Source organism: Rhinoraja longicauda, chromosome 9 (genome assembly GCF_053455715.1).
Source record: "Rhinoraja longicauda isolate Sanriku21f chromosome 9, sRhiLon1.1, whole genome shotgun sequence".
NCBI classification, from domain to species: domain Eukaryota; kingdom Metazoa; phylum Chordata; class Chondrichthyes; order Rajiformes; family Arhynchobatidae; genus Rhinoraja; species Rhinoraja longicauda.
In genome coordinates this window covers 23,206,437-23,226,601 of record NC_135961.1, presented here as the reverse complement: position 1 = coordinate 23,226,601, position 20,165 = coordinate 23,206,437, and the positions used below count along the sequence as shown (strand labels likewise).

At 38.8% G+C, this 20,165-nt stretch overlaps 1 protein-coding gene across 3 annotated transcripts in view; it reads right to left on the bottom strand.

Annotated features, from left to right (window-relative positions):
- The window catches only part of ubr2 (ubiquitin protein ligase E3 component n-recognin 2), a 109,473-nt gene that overhangs the window by 14,895 nt on the left and 74,413 nt on the right, over positions 1-20,165 (bottom strand). For 2 of the 3 annotated variants that reach the window (XM_078404964.1, XM_078404963.1), the window contains exons 26-38: positions 18,483-18,585; positions 17,652-17,761; positions 16,462-16,542; positions 16,077-16,258; positions 13,548-13,747; positions 13,126-13,219; positions 12,072-12,233; positions 11,060-11,169; positions 9,082-9,151; positions 8,412-8,560; positions 7,937-7,992; positions 7,624-7,720; positions 2,593-2,663 (exon numbers count right to left, since the gene is read on the bottom strand). In XM_078404964.1, coding sequence (XP_078261090.1) covers positions 2,593-2,663; positions 7,624-7,720; positions 7,937-7,992; positions 8,412-8,560; positions 9,082-9,151; positions 11,060-11,169; positions 12,072-12,233; positions 13,126-13,219; positions 13,548-13,747; positions 16,077-16,258; positions 16,462-16,542; positions 17,652-17,761; positions 18,483-18,585 — 1,485 coding nt within the window. The remainder of the gene's footprint in view (positions 1-2,592; positions 2,664-7,623; positions 7,721-7,936; positions 7,993-8,411; positions 8,561-9,081; positions 9,152-11,059; positions 11,170-12,071; positions 12,234-13,125; positions 13,220-13,547; positions 13,748-16,076; positions 16,259-16,461; positions 16,543-17,651; positions 17,762-18,482; positions 18,586-20,165) is intronic. The other variant, XM_078404965.1, reaches the window with a different exon arrangement.

Below are 20,165 nucleotides of genomic sequence, written 5' to 3'. Positions count from 1 at the left end.
ATGGACCCCAGGAAAGAGAGTTTGCGGAGTGTCTCCGAGATGGATTCTTAGAACAGCTTGTACAGGAGCCTATCAGGGAGGAGGCAATTCTGGATTTAGTGTTGTGAACCTGATCTGATAAGGGGACTCAAGGTAAAAGAGCCATTAGGATGCAGTGATCACAATATGATAAGTTTTACTCTACAAATTGAGAGGGAGAAGGGAAAATCGGAAGTGTCGGTATTACAGTATAGCAAAGGGGATTACAGAGGCAGGAGCTGGCCAGATTTGACTGGAAGGAGGCCCTAGCAGGGAATACGGTGGAACAGCAATGGCAGGTATTCCTGGGAACAATGCAGAAGTTGCAGGATCAATTTATCCCAAAGAGGAGGAAAGATTCTAAGGGGAGTATGAGGCAACCAAGGGCAGTCAAGGACAGCATAAAAATAAAAGGGAAGAAGTATATCATAGCAAAGAAGAGTGGGAAGCCAGAGGATTGGGAATCTTTTAAAGAGCAACAGAAGATACTAAAAAGGCAATACGGGGAGAAAAGATGAGGTATGAGGGTAAGCTAGCCAATAATATAAAGGAGGATAGTAAAAGCTTTTTTAGGTATGTGAAGGGAAAAAAATAGTCAAGGCAAATGTGGGACCCTTGAAGTCAGAAGCAGGGGAATTTATTATGGGGAACAAGGAAATGAGGCAGACGAGTTGAACCGGTACTTTGGATCAGTCTTCACTAAGGATGATACAAACAATCTCCCAGATGTTCTAGTGGCCAGAGATCCTAGGGTGACGGAGGAACTGAAGGAGATTCACATTAGGCAGGAAATGGTGTTGGGTAGGCTGATGGGACTGAAGGCTGATAAATCCCTAGGGCCTGATGGTCGGCATCCCAGGGTACTTAAGGAGGTGGCTTTAGAAATTGTGGACACATTGGTGTGGACACATTGGTGATCATTTTCCAATGTTCTATAGATTCAGGATCAGTTCCTGTGGAAAGGAGGGAGAGAAAACAGGAAATTATAGACCAGTTAGTCTGACATCAGTGGTGGGGAAGATGCTGGAGTCAATTATAAAAGACAAAATAGCGGAGCATTTGGATAGCAGTAACAGGATCGTTCTGAGCCAGCATGGATTTACGAAGGGGAAATCATGCTTGACTAATCTACTGGAATTTTGTGAGGTTGTAACTAGGAAAATTGATAGGGGAGAGCCGGTGGATGTGGTGTACCTCGACTTTCAGAAAGCCTTCGACAAGGTCCCACATAGGAGATTAGTGGGCAAAATTAGAGCACATGGTATTGGGGGTAGGGTACTGACATAGATAGAAAATTGGTTGACAGACAAAGCAAAGTGTGGGGATAAATGGGTCCCTTTCAGAATGGCAGGCAGTGACTAGTGGGGTACCGCAAGGCTCGGTGCTGGGACCGCAGCTATTTACAATATACATTAATGACTTGGATGAAGGGATTAAAAGTAACATTAGCACATTTGCAGATGATACAAAGCTGGGTGGTAGTGTGAGCTGTGAGGAAGATGCTATGAGGTTGCAGGGTGACTTGGACAGGTTGTGTGAGTGGGCGGATGGATGCATGGCAGATGCAGTTTAATGTGGATGTGTGAGGTTATCCACTTTGGTGGTAAGAATAGGAAGGCAGATTATTATCTGAATGGTGTCAAGTTAGGAAAAGGGCACATACAACGAGGTCGGTGTCCTAGTGCATCAGTCACTGAAAGGAAGCATGCAGGTACAGCAGGCAGTGAAGAAAGCCAATGGAATGTTGGCCTTCATAACAAGAGGAGTTGTGTACAGGAGCAAAGAGGTCCTTCTGCAGTTGTATAGGTCCCTAGTGAGAATGCACCTGGAGTACTGTGCGCAGTTTTGGTCTCCAAATTTGAGGAAGGATATTCTTGCTATTGAGGGCGTGCAGAGTAGGTTTACTAGGTTAATTCCCGGAATGGCGGGTCTGTCGTCTGTTGAAAGACTGGAGCGGCTAGGCTTGTATACACTGGAATTTAGAAGGATGAGAGGAGATCTTATCGAAACATAAAAGATTATTAAGGGGTTGGACACGTTAGAGGCAGGAAACATGTTCCCAATGTTGGGGGAGTCCAGAACCAGGGGCCACAGTTTAAGAATAAGCGGTAGGCCATTTAGAATAGAGATGAGGAAAAACTTTTTCAGTCAGAGAGTTGTAAATCTGTGGAATTCATTGCCTCAGAAGGCAGTGAAGGCCAAGTCTCTGAATGCATTCAAGAGAGAACTAGATAGAGCTCTTAATGATACGGAGTCAGGGGGTATGGGGAGAGATCAGGAACGGGGTACTGATTGAGAATGATCAGCCATGATCACATTGAATGGTGGTGCTGGCTCGAAGGGCCGAATAGCCTACTCCTGCACCTATTGTAATGCAATCAATCTCAATTTACATCAACTTTAACTAATTCCTGGAGAATGGCAAAGAATATGAAAGAGCCTGTTCTACGTGCTTTTACTAAATTTCCAAATCAATCCTCTTCATTTATCAAGCTTTCTCACTGAATATATTGAAACAATCATTTCAAAACTGAGAATATTAGAAGAATAGAATAAAATAGATTGGATACCTACCAATAAATGGAACATGTCAACATCAAGAATAGATGGAGGAATCTGTGTCTTATTGTCATTGGGTATCAGAACTGAGAAGTGGGAGAGAGAAAAAGAAAATATGACAGGTTTTATTTTACATCAGATTTATGTTAAAGAAGGCAAGGAATAGATAAGGGGGACCTGGTGTCAAAAAACTAAGGTATGATCATATGATCATGGACGTCTCATTGACGCAATTATTTTCAGCACTCAGAAGCAAATGTTCTGAAAAAGACAGCCATGCCTTAAAATAAATTAGGTTGTTCCTGTGCACAAGCTGATGTTTATCATTTCTGACATTTCAAAGTGCAGTGGACTGACAGGGACTGAAAACATCATAGAAGAAAATCCCTTCACCGAATAGAATGGCCTCCATTATCCACTCTATCCAGACATAATTTTACATACTATCAAATCTTCCTGCAGCTCTCTAACTCTATCCTTCTAACTGTGGCTCAACCAAAGATTCATTGTCAACCAAAGAATCATTGACCTGATGTACAGCACTTTGGTCAATGTGGGTTGTGTTTAAATGTGCTATACAAATAAAATTGACTTGACTTGATAAATATTTTCGGGGCCCTCTCTAATGCCTTCACATCCTTCCTATAGTGTGGCAATCACAAATTAACACACTATTCCAGCATCGTTTCCACACTACTTCTCTGGTTTTACATTCTATTTCTTCTGTTGATAAAACCCAGAAGTGTCTATGCCTTATTAACCACTTTCTTAACTTGCCCTCTCTGGCACTTTCAATGATTGTTGCGCACATACCACCAAATCTTTGCACCACCTCAGGGAAAATATCCTTTATTCTAGATTTCTTCTCAAAGGAAATTTCTCAACAGATGTTACCTGACCTCACAATTCTTAGCATTAAACCTCATCCGCTATGTGCCTGCTTACATGCCAGCCTATTTTTCACTTGCTATAATCCAGCACCATCCTCCTTGCGGTCTTCAAAGCTGCCAATTTTCTTGTCATTTACAAATTTAGAAATTGTGACTTACACACATGATGATTACTGGATGAGTTAACTGATACTGGAGACAACTGGAGTCATTGAGGGAATACTAAAAAAAATACAGTATAAATGACTAATTCACTTTCAACGTTTTGGACAGTGCAGAAGCATACAGTGCTCTCCACAATGTTTGGGACCAAGATCCATCATTTATTCATTTGCCTCTGTACTCCACAATTTGAGATTTGTAATAGAGAGAAAAAAAAACCTCATGTGGTTAAAGTGCACATTGTCAGATTTTAATAAAGGCCAGTTTTAAACATTTTGGTTTCACCATGTAGAAATTACAGCTGTGTTTATGCATAGTCCCTCCATTTCAGGGCACCATAATGTTTGGGACACATGGCTTCACAGGCTCAGGCAATTGCTCAGGTGTGTTTAATTGCCTCCTTAATGCAGGTATAAGAGAGCTCTCAGCCCCAAGTCTTTCCTCCAGTCTGTCCATCATCTTTGGAAACTTTTATTGCTTTTTATCAACATGAGGACCAAAGTTGTGCCAATGAAAGTCAAAGAAGCCATTATGAGGCTGAGAAACAAGAATAAAACTGTTAGAGACATCAGCCAAACTTACCAAAATCAACTGTTTGGAACTTTATTAAGAAGAGAGAGCACTGGTGAGCTGGCTAATTGCAAAGAGCCTGGCAGGCCAAAGAAAACCTCCACAGCTGATAGAAGAATTGTCTCTATAATAAAGAAAAATCCCCAAACACCTGTCCAACAGATCAGAAACACTCTTCAGGAGTCAGGTGTGGATTTGTCAATGACTACTATAGAAGACTTCATGAACAGAAATAAAGAGGCTACATCGCAAGATGCAAGCCACTGGTTAGCCGCAAAAATAGGATGGCCAGGTTACAGTTTGCCAAGAAGTACTTAAAAGAGCAACCACAGTTCTGGAAAAAGGTCTTGTGGACAGATGAGACGAAGATTAACTTATATCAGAGTGATGGCACGAGCAAAGTATGGACGAGAGAAGGAAATGCCCAAGATCCAAAGCACACCACCTCATCTGTGAAACATGGTGGTGTGGGTGTTATGGCCTGGGCATGTATGGGCTGAAGGTACTGGCTCACTTATCGTCATTGATGATACAACTACTGATGGTAGTAGCATAATGAATTCTGAAGTGTATAGACACATCCTATCTACTCGTTCAACAATTGCCTCAAAACTCATTGGCCGGCAATTCATTCTGCAGCAAGACAATGATCCCAAACATATTGCTAAAGCAACAAATGAGTTTTTCAAAGCTAAAAAATTGTCAATTATTGAGTGGCCAAGTCAATCACCCTATCTGAACCCAATTGGGCATGCCTTTTATATGCTGAAGCGAAAACTGAAGGGTACCAGCCCTCAAAACAAGCATAAGCTAAAGATGGCTGCAATACAGGCCTGGCAAAGCATCACCAGAGAAGACAACCAGTAATTGGTGATGTCCATGAATCGCAGACTTCAGTCATTGCATGCAATAAGATATGCAACAAAATACTGAACACGATTACTTTCATTTACATGACATTGCTGTGTCCCAAACATTATGGTGCCCTGAAATGGGGGGACTATGTATAAAATGTATAAAAATGGCCTTTATTAAAATCTGACAATATGCACTTGAACCACATGTAATTTTTTCTACTACAAATCTCAAATTGTGGAGTACAAAGGCAAATAAATAAATGATGGGTCTTTGTCCCAAACATTATTGAGGGCACTGAATGCATTCAATTCTGCTTCTGTCTAAAAGGTCAAATACTATAAAACGCTATCCTATGTATAGGCCAGACCAAGGGCAGATTTGGCGATTGTTTCGTTGAATATCTTCACTCAGTCCGTCTCGGCCTTTGCGACCAAACACATTAACACTATAACTCCCGGTTCCCAAACACTTTAACTCCCCTTCCCATCCCCATACTGACCTGGGCCTCCTTCATTGTCAGAGTGAGGCCAAACATAACTTGGAAGAACAGCACCACATATTTCGCTTGGGCAGCTTACAACCCAGCAGTATGACATTGATTTCTCTAACGTCAAGTAACTATTGCATCCCTTCTCTCTCCGTCCCTCCCCCACCCCAGTCATCATACTAGTTTTACTGTCGTCCTGTTGAGTTCCTCCCCCACTCTGTATAAATCGTTATCACCCATCCCAGAACCAACAATGGACCATTGTGGGCTCCACCTTAACTTGATTATCGTTGCTTTTTGCATATCTTCCATTCATTTATCCTAAGTATCATCTATATCAGTCTGAAGAAGGGTCTCGACCCAAAACGTCACCCATTTCTTCTCTCCAGAGATGCTGCCTGTCCCATTGAGTTACTCCAGCATTTTGTGTCTATCTTCAATTTAAACCAGCATTTGCAATTCTTTCCTACACATCTGTACCTCTCGTTCACCTTTCCCTTGACTCTCAGACTGAAGAAGGGCCTCGACCCGAAACGTCACCTATTCCTTTTCTCCAGAGATGTTGCCTGACCCACTGAGTTACTACGGCCATTTGTGTCTGCCGTCGATTTAAACCAGCATCTGCAGTTTCTCCCTACACACTATCTAATTTATGATTTTTGTCCTCAATATTTGAATGTAAAATCTGGAATTGAATTTTAACAGGAACTGAAATAAAACTGTTCTTGCAGCAAAACTGTCTCACTGCAATTACACAAGGCCTGTTGAGACTGCATCGGGAATATCGTATAGCATAATGTTTAGCATAATGTATGCAAATCATATTTAAAGTAATAGGCAATTGCAAGTTAATCACCTTGGCAAATGGAGCAGTGGGGTACTGCAAATATTAGATGAATGATTTGGCCACCTACACTGTTTCAGTGATGTTCAATGTAAAGGTTTGAGGTAAAGAATCTCATCTTCTGGCTAGGTACATTGCGTCCCTTGGGGTTCCATATTTAATTCAATTTTAAGAAAGCAGCCTTTCTAATTTGTGCCAGATACGCCAGTTCTGTTGTATGTCATCCAGCTGTTTTTCTCTTTCCACAAATGTTACCTGATTTGTTAAATATTTCTTGCATTTGCATCTTAATCCTCTAATTTTTCTTGTGAATGCCCTCATTCATTTCCCTCCATTTGCATGAAAGGTTGATCAGCCGTGATTACCAATCACTCATCCTTACACAGGTTTGGAAACGTTAACCGCTCCTCTTTGCACTGATGCTGTCTGATGTGCTGAATGCATCCATCATTTTATGCTTTATTTCAGATTTACAATTTAGGAAATCTTGCAATTAGCAATCTTGAGTTTCACCACATGGGACATGCGCTTTGTTCTTTCACTCTTACCGTTTTGCTTGTTTTTAACAAGAACCTCTCCAGTTTTTAGTTCATAAATGATAGGAGCAGAATTAAGCCTTCAAGTCTAATCCGCCATTCAATCATGGCTGATCTATGTCCCTCTCAACCCCATTCTCCAGCCTTCTCCCCATAACCCCTGACACCTGTACTGATGAAGAATCTATCTATCAATTGACCTGGTCTCCACAGCCTTCTGTTGCAATGAATTTAACAAATTCACCACCCTTCCTCAGAAATTCCTCCACATCTCCTTCCTGAAGGAATATCCTTCTATTCTGAGGTATGACCTTTGGACCTAGACTCTCCCATTAGTGGAAACATCTCTCCACATCCAATGTATGCAAGCCTTTCACTATTCAGTAAGTTTCAACGAGGATCCCCCCCCCCTTCATCCAAACTCCAGCAGGTAGAGGCCCAGTGCCATCAAACGTTCATCATATGTCAACCCACTCATTCCTGGGATCATTCTCGTATACCTCCTCTCAGGCACCAGCACATCCTTCCTCAGATATGGGGCCCAAAATCGCTCCAAATCTCCAATACTCCAAATCTGATCTGACCAATGCCTTATAAAGCCTCAGCATAACATCCCTATTTTTGTATTCTTGTCCTCTCGAAATAAATGCTGGTGATAGATATTTATATTAGGTACTCAACGGACATACATATACAAACCTGCTAACAGTCGAGCAAAGTGTTGCTGAACCACAGATAGAAAACTCACAGTCCAGTGTGATGCAGCAAATCGGGTTAATGCCTTTAAACAGTCGTCCTGCAACAAAGGAATATCTAAGTTAAAATAAGTGCAAGTATTTTGGATCAATGACCTTTCATTGTTGGGAATTAATTCTGTTTTCACTCCACACATTGCTCGAACTGCTGGGCATTTTCGGTTTCTAACAATTAGCTTTTGCTTTTTCAAATACCATTCTAGATTTGTGATTTTGTTTTATAATTATGCACAGTTATACATTTTAATAATTCCTACCTGTCTGCATGGCAGATGACCAAAGAGTGGCTTTTCTTCATCTGCCAGGAAACGCTCTGGAAAAATATGGAAGAGTTTACAGGCTACTGTGGTCTTGAACAATGTAAATATCAGATTCTTTAGAAAGCAGTGACTTTGTAAGATAAATTCAACCATGTTTTAAGGTTACTACCCAGATAATGATTCATTCATCAAATATAACATTTTATAACGTGCATTCTGATTTACACCCCAATACAGACTTTGTTTTTTTTTCTTTCTATCCCTTTTATTTTCTTTTAGGTAACTTAATCCATAATTTCCACCTAGTTCTAATTAAAATGTTAAGCATCTCTCTATCAAAGATGTTGCCTAAATCTGTATCCATTTTCACTATTTTCAGCTTTGAAAACATTTCCAAAAACAGTTTACTAAACTTTTAGCAAAAATGGCATTTAAATAAACACACTCTATGGTTGAATGCACCGTGACTAACCTGTTGTTTGAATTGTATATGCACAGCTTCCCCAGCACAGTATAGGAACACGTGGGTCCTGATCGTTGGGATGAACTTTCAGCCCCACTTTGTATGTTGCTGTAGCCAATGTTGTAAGCATCTCCTTGATGCTATCTGAACAAGGATTCCTAATAAAAATAAAGCACCATTGAAAGAAATATTATACAAATATATGCATCAACCAGCTACTGCAGGTTACAGGTAATATATAGAAACAACTAGTAAGGATATACATCTGGCCAAGTGATTCTTAACCCAACACTAGGCTCAATAAGCATTGCATGAAGTGGGAAAGTCAAACAGAGTTGGTGTTTCCAATCAATTATGTGTACATTTATTCAACAATCAAGTGTCCAGTGCCTTTATCATTACGTCAAAAATATACCATACCAATAAACATGTGCCAGAAGTGGGACTGAGCTTGCATCAGCTAAATTATCTTAAACATACACCAGGCCGCATGATAACTATATAAATAATCCAATTGTATTTTGAAAGATAAAACTACTGTCACAATATCGGCTGTCAATTAATTTTAATTTACAATTTGCTAAAACAGTATTCTGTGATTCGAACAAGTCTTCTACAAAGAGCACTGAAGCAAAATAAGGATTATTTTTGAGAATCGCAGAATGGTCAAAATACATACTTTGGTTTTACATCAGGTCGAAATCTGTCAAGGACTTCAATTCCTTCTAGGCTGGCATTGGTGTTATCTGCTAAATCAGGATGTGATGCATGTTTATTGAACACTTTATTCTTAAAACATTGAAATAGAACAGAATACAGCACAAGAACAGGCACTTCAGCCCATAATGTCTGTGCCGAACATGTCAAGACCAATATTATCTGCCTACACATAATCCATTTCCCTCCATTCCATTCAGATCCATATGCCGATCCTAAAGACTCTTAAATGCTATCATAACTCCTCAACCACCACCCCAGCACTGTGTTCTAGGCACTCAACACACTCTATGTAAAAACAAACTTGTCTAGTACATCTCTTTTAACTTTGTCCCTCTCACCTGATAGCTATGGCCTTTCGTATTTGATCTTTCCATCCTGCGAAAAAGGTTCTGACTGTCTACCCCATCTATGCATCTCATAATTTTATATACCATCAGGTCTTCCCACAACCACCAGCATTCCAAGGAAAACAATTCAAGTTGGTCCAACTTCTCCTTGTATCTAATACCCTCTAATCCAGGCATCATTCTGGTAAACCCCATCTGTACCCTTTCCTCCACATTCTTCCTGCAATGGGGCAAGCAAAACTGCATGCAATATTCCAAAATATTTTACCTTAAACCAAAAGACAATCATGAATATTTAGAAAAGCACCAACAAAATATATTCAAAATCCTTCTTGATCAGAAAGATGGAGCCTTGTTTCTAAGGTCTTGTTACACAATTATTTCTCATTTGGCATTTGTTAACCAGAGTTAAGAATCAACCCCCATAAGAGAGAATAGACCCATATTTTTTACACTAATGATTTATTGCTTCTAGCTGTTCTCACTCATGATAATCATCAAAAGCTACTTTAACTTGCAAGTGGTATACATTTTGGTTCAAATTTTTAGCAATTGGAAAAAAACACAAGCTCCGTACAAAAATTGATAAAACAAGAACTGATTAGAATAACATTTTAACATTTATCTAACCTGATTAGTGTTCCCAACCTTCCCCCTTGTTATGAGTTTAATATGTGGTGAGGATTTACACTATGCAAATGCTATGGATTGGTCTACTAAATTAAGAATTTGAGGGAAGCCACACTTGTTAAAAATGTGATTTATTAACAGGATGAGGGCATTTATTGCTCATGTCTGTTTGAAAAGGTAGTGCCTCTTCGTGTTATTGGTGACTTTCAACTGAAGCTGCAACCAAAACATTATTATTTTGCAAACTCCTAGATTCTGAGTCAGACAATGACAGACTGATATTTGGGGGGGAAGCAGTCAGAATAGGCAAGTAAATGCAGTGAATTTTGGAGATGTCTGTGCTGCGATCACTGTGCTCCAGTGTTTGAGAAAATAAATGTTTAGGATGACAGTGCCAATCAAATAGGTTGTTTTGTCCTGACTGGGGTTGCATTTCAAGTGCTCCTAGACTTCATATCTTTTATCAAACTTCTTCAGAGCACAGGATTTTAAAAGAAGTTGTTCAACTTAAAATAATTTAATTTAAGGAAAGAATTCAATAATATTCGAGCACATCATGCTTTACCTAACACCCATGCCATCTTAATATATTCAGTCTACCTGAAAATGATTGAATCAAGGAGTAATTGGGTAAATAGTAATCCTTATAGTAGACACAAGCAGTTCTGCAAACCGTCTCATCTGAAGGAAACATTTAGAGGACTGAAAGTTTGAGTTATTTAAACCCATTCAATAATATATTCGTTCTTAAAGGTCTATATATAAAGTAAATTTTATGGATTGCAAACTTTTTCTCTCAGTATTCAATAACCTTGGCTTTGGCCAATCATGAATCAGACATAAGCTGTTTAATTTTGAAAGATTCTAATAATAATCACAGTAAGGCAAATTTCATTTCTATGGTCAAGAATCATGTGATTAGGCATGCATCATTTGGAATTCTTTAAGACATTACATTACCAGATATTGGCTTCTTTTCATTGATTTTCCTCAGGACATTCGACTGTTGTAAAGTACATTTTAGCCATTGGGATAATACAGGGATACCCGAAAAGCTTCTTGAATTGTCACTGAAAACATATGAACACAGTAGCTCACTGTATTTTTATAGCAATAATGACCAAGGAAGAAATACAATACAACTGTTAAAAAATAAAGTCATTCATAATTTTTGGAGCATTAGAATAACTGTCAAAACTCAAAGTATTTTAAAATACTATTCCACATTTAAAATAATCCAAGAAAATAATGCATAACAAAATTGTTATCGGATACTGGTTGTGTGCAGAAATTTGCAGTTCAATAATTCATGGTAGAAAAGTGGCATGGAGACACAGGAGAGAGCAGGTGTAGGAATCTGGAGTAAAGGAATAATATGCTGGAAGAAGTCAAAGGGTCAAGCAGCATCTGGGAAGGCAAAGGAATGGTCGATGTTTTGGGTTAACACTGCACTATGACTGATGCAGGGTATTGACACAAAATGTTGACCACCCCTTTGCCTCCACAAATGCAGATAGAAAAGTGGCACATATTAGATTGGCTGTAAATGGTGTAAACTCAACCACCCAGATCTTGTGGATGTAATGATGATAAAAGCATTAGCATTCACCAGCATCTTATTATTAAACTGGAAGCAACTATTGGTTGGGGTGTCCAGATTATCAAGGAGACAGGCGCAGATTTGGCCCATTGGCAATCGTTCAAAGCACTTTACTGGGGCTGATGTTTGAGTCACAGAGAAAGGTCACTATTTATCGGCAAAGGCTGCAGCCAGTTGATTGGCGCATGGTTTCATGTCTCGATGACTTGGAGTCTTGGATTTTGTCAGGGAAACAAATATTTTGCTCATTGACTTCAATCAACACCTGGAGCTGTTGCTCATAGTCTGTGCTTCCTCATACACTGTATTGTGGGCACATGGTAAAAAGAGTTACTCAGCATGCACAATGCTGGGCACATAATCAAATCTTACCTGTTCTTCAGGCTCCAAGACAAAGGAAGTAAAGGAATAACAGTGTTGCTCAAACATTCACATAGAGGACAAAGAAATTCTCCATTCTCCACATCGTAGCTCGTATGCACCCTTAATCTCTGCTGTCTCCTTTGCTCTTTTGCTTGAACTGCACCAAAGTAACTGCAAGAAGAAAAATGTTTAATTTGACAATCCTTTATTTAAATACAACTTATGCAGCACTCTGCCCACTAACAAAACTTGAGAAATAACTCCTGTGTTTGAACAGGTGTGTAATTAAAAATACAGAGCTGAAAATCCCATCTACCATTTGAAGCGATCAATAGAATGTAGGAATAGAACTGTTCAAAAAACAACTGCATTTCGACCCAAGATCCTCCGTGGAACATCCTGAATGGTTCAAAACATGACAGTCAATGTGGTTAAATATAATGCTGTCAGGCTTGAGTATTTAAATAACATTACCAAACAGGAACAAAGTTCTGTTTCCAACTCGTAATAAACCTAGTTTATCACAGAAGCTAAGGTAAAAACAGAACATAAAACTGTGAAATGTTACATAGGTGTATGGCTTCAGTAGATAAATTGTAATGTGTTGTAATCAATCATTATGACAAATTTTATATCGCTGCTTTAGAAGCAATTTTCCAGGCAGCAATAATAGTGACCAATTTAAGATTCCAGTGATAACTGAAAATATTCAACTAAAAGTACACAATAGATCATGTAGCATCTGCGAAGAGAAAAATAGGCCTAACTTTTCAGCACAATAACCTCAGATTTACCAGTGTATATACCTGGGAATTCCACAGATCCACCACCTGAGAAGATCAGGGGAATGTTTCAGATCCGCCTGAATCAAAACTGCTTCTCTCTCCACAGTTGTTGCCTAACCTGTTCAGTGTCCACAATACTCTATTTTCATTAAACGTTTTCATCATGTGCTGTCACATGCTTCTCAATTAAGAGTCCAGCACTTTGATTTGCTATTCAATTTTGTAACTTGCACCTACATGGTGGCAGGAACTATCTGTCATTAAGATTTCATACTAACCTCTGCCAACAGTGGGCATGCATGATGTGTCCACAGCTACCAATGTGGGTGCCACAGGCCAAATCTGGCTGCATGAACAATGGATCATAGTTTTCTAATAAATAAAAATAAAAGCACAATGAGAATAATTTCAACACTGAATTCAAACGTTGAATTTGAAAAAGAATGTTTCCCAATCACTATAATCTTTAAACAATAGTGTTTTGCTTCAGGCGATTAGAACATACTTATTTTAAATATTTTAGCTCAACAGGGTGAACATTCCTTGAATGGGATGAATAGCAATTAAAAAAAAACAAAGTTAAAGTCTGCCATTTTCCTTTTTGTAAAATGGAGAATATAAATAAAACTATTGATATCGCAATGAATAAAATCCTTTAATTATAACCAGAAGCTACAGAAATGCTAATGTGAAAAATTACCTGGATCTTGAATGGTTCTCGACCTGTTCTTAGATAAGACTGTTGACCTTTGAACAAAAGATGCCAAAACCATTGCTTTGCTGTTCACTTTAATCTCTTGTTCTTCTTGACACAAAATACAGGTTACAATTTGCTTCTTATCAAAAACCTTTGTTTGTTTAGGACCCAAAGCAATCAATGCTGCATCAGGAACTATTGGGCTAGAAGAAAAAAAGACAAGATTAGTTAGTATACAGTAACCCTCGTTTTAACAGACCCCATTATTGTGGATTTCAGATATAGTGGACGGACCTGCCGATGCCACCCCTAGCTTGCACAGTCTCTCCGACCATTTAGTCCCCAGGCTTCCTATGCCACCCCTGACTCGCAAAGTTCGCCAGCGAGCCCTTGTTCACCCACTGCACTGTCCGGTGAAATGGCTGTTGTTGCAGCTCACATTGTAGCCCCTGGGGACTGCGCTTTCTTCGGGGCACTACCACCGACAAGACACGCCATGGGCTCCCTCATCTGCTGCTGCTTTTTTCTGATGGTGGTGACTTTGTCCGCTCCCGCTCGACCCCCACCATCTCCTCCTCCCATCATTCTGTCCATTCGGCCTCATTTCCCCCACCCCACTACCCCGACTCCTCCCCCCTGGAGTTGCAGGCATACTCCACCTTGCAGGTGGCAGTAGATGAGAGGGGATGGCCTCACGGTAACTGAGCATTTTCATGGTGGCATGAGCCTGAAGAAAGTGCTGTCACCAGGGACTAGAATGTGAGCCGCAACAGCCATGTGAACCCGTGAAGAAGGGCTCGCTGGTGTGCAGACCAGTGGCATCGGCGCCTAGTTTTAAGGTGAAATTACATAAAGTGCTGCAGTTACTCAGCAGACTGAATCAGTCTGAAGAAGAGTCCCAACGTCAACTCTGCATATTCGCCAGAGATGCAGTTTGATCCGCTGAGTTATTCCAGCACTTTGCGTCCCTTTGTGTATTAACCATCATTTGCAATTCTTTTGTTTCCACATACAATGAAAATATCTTACCCGGTTATAATGGACAATCGGCAGTAATGGACACCATTCCCTCCCCGTGGTCTGTTATAATGAGGGTTTACTGCACTTAGGTTTTAAATGAGTGATCAGTTGAGTTGCCATGGGGGATAAGTACACATTTAAGGCTCATAGGATTGTGGATAACACATCAGCATAGATAGACTACAGTAGATAAACCAAAGGACGGAATAAGCAGAGGACTGGGAATTGTGCACTTGAACTCCAACCTCCCAGCCAGCCTTGATCCACTGCTGTTTACCTACTGTTGCATCACGCCTACGGCAGACACCATCTCCCTGGGTGCAGACTTGTCTCTGGAATACCTAGAAAGCTAGAACTTCTACGTTAGACTCCTATTTACAAGGCTATAGCTCTGCCTTCAACACATAATCACATTCAAACTCATCTCCAAACTCTACGCGCTAGGGACATTATCCTGTCATCTCAGGTTGTTTCTTACTCCAAGGCTAGGAGTAAAAAAACTCATCTTAAAAGTTAAGCCATGAGGGTTGCTTTTAAAGTATGGGAGATTTCCCATATACTTTGAGTGGTAAATTTGGCCAATCAAGCTGTTAATTTCAGGAAGTTGCTACATCAGAAAATAATTATTTTAACTTCTAATTATTTCAACCTTTTAATGTAACAATGATTCTAAAATGCTTCATAAAAACACATTCAATCAAGAATCAACTCCAAAATATTTTTTAAAACCCTGAGATAATGAAATTTTGACATGCCATTCCAGAGATAAAATGGAGAACATGAAAAGCAACCACAGCCATTCAACGAAGTGGGCAAGGGTAATCTCTTTCACCGAGAGAGTAGAGGAGAAATCTTTAGAGGGGGAAATTACATACTCAGCCTTGCCAGAAGCACAGTCAATTAGAAGATGATGTTGGGGATAGTTTGCACCCATCACAGTTGCACAGATGTCATTTGTGCCTTTGAAATAATTTTTCAGCGTTATATCTGGGTCAGAAACACAATTGACAGCATCGAATATGGAATCAGATTTGGAAGTTAACAACAAATTTAAGATGTTTCGATGCAGTTTTTTGTTGTTAACTTGCAAATCTATGGTGCAGCAAGATCAGGTGATGAATGACTGGAAAAGCATCCTACATAAGCGTACATGATTTTGTAGCTTGCACCTGAAAGCAGAGAAGAGAACTGCCCAAGGTACTACTTGGGTGAATGGAAGTTAAAAATGTGAGAAATAAAAATGTGAGCGCAATCAATCTGGTTGTGATTATTGTGTCAAATGTGGTGGTGAAAGTATGACTGACTGCAGTAATGTCAGTGTGAATTAATAAAAGCAGAAAGTCACGCATTATTTGTCAGCATTAGCAACTATGTTAAACTGAAAACAGTTGATGTTTGGGAAAGTTAATATGACTATATAATAATTTCAAAGTAGGAATTTCCTATTTTATCTATTTAATAGCATGTTTTGCTTCTATGCAAGTATGCATGAGAAAATTATTTTCCCTTTACCTGTTGTCAGGTGCTGTGGAAGATGAAGCTTCTAGTTCTTCTAACGTTTGTTGAAATAATTCCCTATTTTCATCTATAAAATGCCTCTGCATTTCTGACATCTGAGCCATTATCTTCTCTCGACGCAGGCGAGCAATTTCAGCTTTCCGCTTTCGATCTGCTTTATCTTTATCTCGTAAACACTATACAAAGAACAGTGGCATTACAAATTTGTTAAATACTTAGGTCATACAGCATGAGCATTATATTACTTCCAATTATTTAAAATATTTGAATTCCTAAGTTTAAAAAATATCATTCCTCTTAAAATTTAAATCTATAATATTAAGCAGTTACATTTTGCATTAGTAATGTAAATTTGGAATGGTCTTCTATTCATCCGTACCTCATCCACGTTGTGCCCTTCTACCTCCACGACGGGTGCAGAGTTATTCCGCTCTCTCAACTTTTTAATAAGTCCAAAAAGCTTTAGAACAAAATTCATAATAAGTTAAATTTTTATCACCAATTAATTTTGTCATTAAATTAATACATTTTCTTATATAGTAGATTTCCTAAAAATATGCATAAAAACATGAACTTTGAGTTTCAGGTCTCTTTATAAAATTTAAATTAATTACTTTTACAGAATATATGATGCCCCTTCCAAAAGTAAATTGTATCTTTCACACCACTGTCAGCAGTAGGTCAACAGATGTGATATATGGTGCTCTAGTGTGAGACAGTAAAATGAGCAGCCTTAATTTGACTCGATCGATTAACATTGCTTTGTACCAGAATACTTCAGTCCATACTGCTTAGAGTGCCACTTATTGGTGTACGAAAGGAAAGCATGATTTTCTATCCCATCATCTAAATTATTTATATAGATCCACAGATGTTCTTGCAAGACCCCACAACCCGCACTGTGCCAATTTGATTACTTGGCCAAACTGATAAATAGTGCTAACAAAGTTACTGCAGCATGTGATTATGTGTGAGAGAACAAGGAGTAGATCACTGAACTTTTTCACAAATGCTGTTGTTAATAGTATCAGCAAAAAGCATACTGGTTAAGGCATGGAGCTAAGATAACAGCCAGACAAAGCAAACTTCATCCTACAATTCTAGGCTGGATCTGAATAAAGACCATTTTGGGTGAATGACCATTATTTAATCCATTAGCAACAATATTAGAACCACCACTTCACAATTGATTGGTGTTATGCAACAAGTGTCACCAAATCGAGGCAGAGTGAGAAAATGTTCTCACATTTCTCAGTTAATGGAATTCTAGTAAACAGACATTAAATTCTAATGTTACAGTGCCAATTCTGCATTAGTGTACACTTGTTAAAGATTTCCTTTGGTACTGAAGAGGCCTAGGCTCACAGAGAAAAAATTCAATTTATTTCCCATACACACAGAAATAGAGATAGAAGCAGAGAGATAAAACTGCATTTCAGGAAATAAGAGAGTTTATTTAACAGTTAACACATCTTCCTCCAAGGTATTTTTGTTCAAATTTGTATTGATTAATTGTGAATAAATCCATATGAAACAGAAATTTAACGGATTAACACTGCTAAAACATACCTTAAGTACCCATTTGATCATGTCCTTATAAATCTCTAAATGGGGAGCATTTTGCAAGGTTTCCAGCATTGCCAAAATACTAGGTGAGTTTTCTGGAGCTTCCCCAGGACCTGCCGAATATTGTCAAAGTAAGCTATATGATAATGTGCAAATTACACAGATTTATGCAAAACTTCATAAAATAAAGTATATTTTAAAAATCTTAATAAAACTTCAGGATAACTTCATTGATGTTTTTGAAAAAAAGACCAACAACCACTTTACAAACATGAAGTTAGATAAACTCTCCTCTTGTTTCTGCAAACTACACTTGGACTCTTCTTAAAAAGCTACGTAAAAGGAATTGAAAAGAACAAAGTGGCGAATGTGTGTTGTGGATGAGGACAGCCCAAGTAATAGGGAAAAATAAAGGTATGATCTGTGATCAAAGGCACAGACTATATTACTGTATTCTCTTTACAGGATGCAAAGGAGTACAACCCAATTTGAAAATAACAATTAAATAACAAGTAAATGCAGAGAGGCATCGAAATGGATAATCAAAAACATTGCATGTAAATTTAGCGCAAAGACCAAGACTTTCATTCTTGGATAAATCAGTGTCCAAAAACAAATAATACTCAGCATTGTGACTAAACAAGAACTTAGATTATTTTTATAAACTAAAATATAATTTTATATTTTAGTTTATAATATTTAATTTTATATTTTAGAACTTAGAGATAGGAAGGTGAAATACCCTAATGAGAGAATTAGAAAATCGTATCTTTCTCCCATCAATGTTTAATTCCTCACAAAGTTGCACAAAATTCTTCCACAATGTATACGTACGTGAAACTTTTGATGTGAAGTTAAAAGTAAAATCACTGTCTTCATTCGCACTTTCTAATTGTTGTTTCTCTTCAAGTAAAGCCATCCCAATCAAGTGCAAAACCTACATGAACATGTTTACGACACAATGAAAAGCCATCTATGCAAACACAAACTAAATAAAATAAGTGAGCTTTGAAAAAGCTGTGAAGGAAACAATTGTCTTTGAAAAGCTATGAAGGAAACAGTGTGATCTACATGTCAGAGTTGTAGGATTTCACCTCATGCACTAACTTCTCTAAGGCTCCCTCAAACTCAGTCGTACCATCATCGGTTTTATCAAGTTACAGCCAAACACTTTTTCACAGTATCAAAATAATGCACTTCCAGGTGCCTACAAACAGGTGCCAGCTGGTGACACAAGAATTTCATAAACTGCCTGATGTATTCCTGATGAAATGAAAATGATATATACTCTTCAAATTTATAGAAGTTCCAAATAAGTTTATTACAATTTGATATCAGTCACAAAAGCACAGAAACAGGCCCTTACCCTTGCCCATGCCAGCCAAGATGCCGCATCTACATTAGTCCCACCAGCCTGCAACTGGCCCATATCCCTCTAAACCTTTTCAATCCATGTACCTGAGCAAATGTTTTTCAAAATGCCTCAACTACCTCCATTGTTTGTTCCATATACTCATCACCATCTGAGTGAAAATGTTGGCCCTCAGGATCCTATTAAAACTTTCCCCTCTCACCTTAAATCCATGTCGTCAGCTTCTTGATTCCTTTACTCTGGGTAAAAGACTTCCGTACATTCAACCTATCCATTCCCCTCATGATCTTATACACCTTTATTAGATCACCCATCAGCCTCCTACCCACCAAGGAATAAAATCTAGCCTGCTCAACCTCCCTCTAGCTCAGCCCCTCAAGTCCTGGCAATATTCTCTGCACTCTTTCCAGCTTCATGGCTGTATTTTCCTGCAGCAGGGTGACCAAAACTGAACACACTTTCAGGTCAGGCACCTTTCTTCAAATTAATTATTAATAACTATGCGATGCGACATTGGAAATCATACATGCTTTGGAAGAACATACCCAGCAAGGTTGTGGAGGTCAAATCATTAAATATATTCAAAAAGCAGGTTGATGAGTCTCTTGATGCTAAAAGCATCACGGAATAAGGGTATTGAAAAGGATGATCAGGACAGATCACTTTGAATGGTTGAAAAGGTCAGAGGGGCTGAATGGTCCCACTTTCAGAAAGTATTAAAGAAACAGAGAAGCAACAGTGCATTTTTAAATTGCATTTTTGCAATGCATTTTTATATTGAACAGCATACAGCACAAATATAGTTGTAACCCCCTAAAAATAAGATTTATCATTGTTTTGGAAAACAAGTTAATCCCTCTGACTTAAATTTTGATCCTACTCATGTCATTAACATTCAATTTAGTATCCTCTGTGGTGAAGTTTTGCAGATTCATATAGACCGTAGTGTGAAAAATGCTTTGTTTCCCTCTAACCCGACTTCACTTGAATCTTATGATCTTACACCAAATGTCAATAAGTTCCAGATGTCGGCTGCAGGAACGTGCCCTCATCCATCATGCCTTTGCGGGTACATGCATGGCTTCATAAGTTCATAAGTCATAGGAACAGAATTAGGCCATTCGGCTCATCGAGTCTATACCATT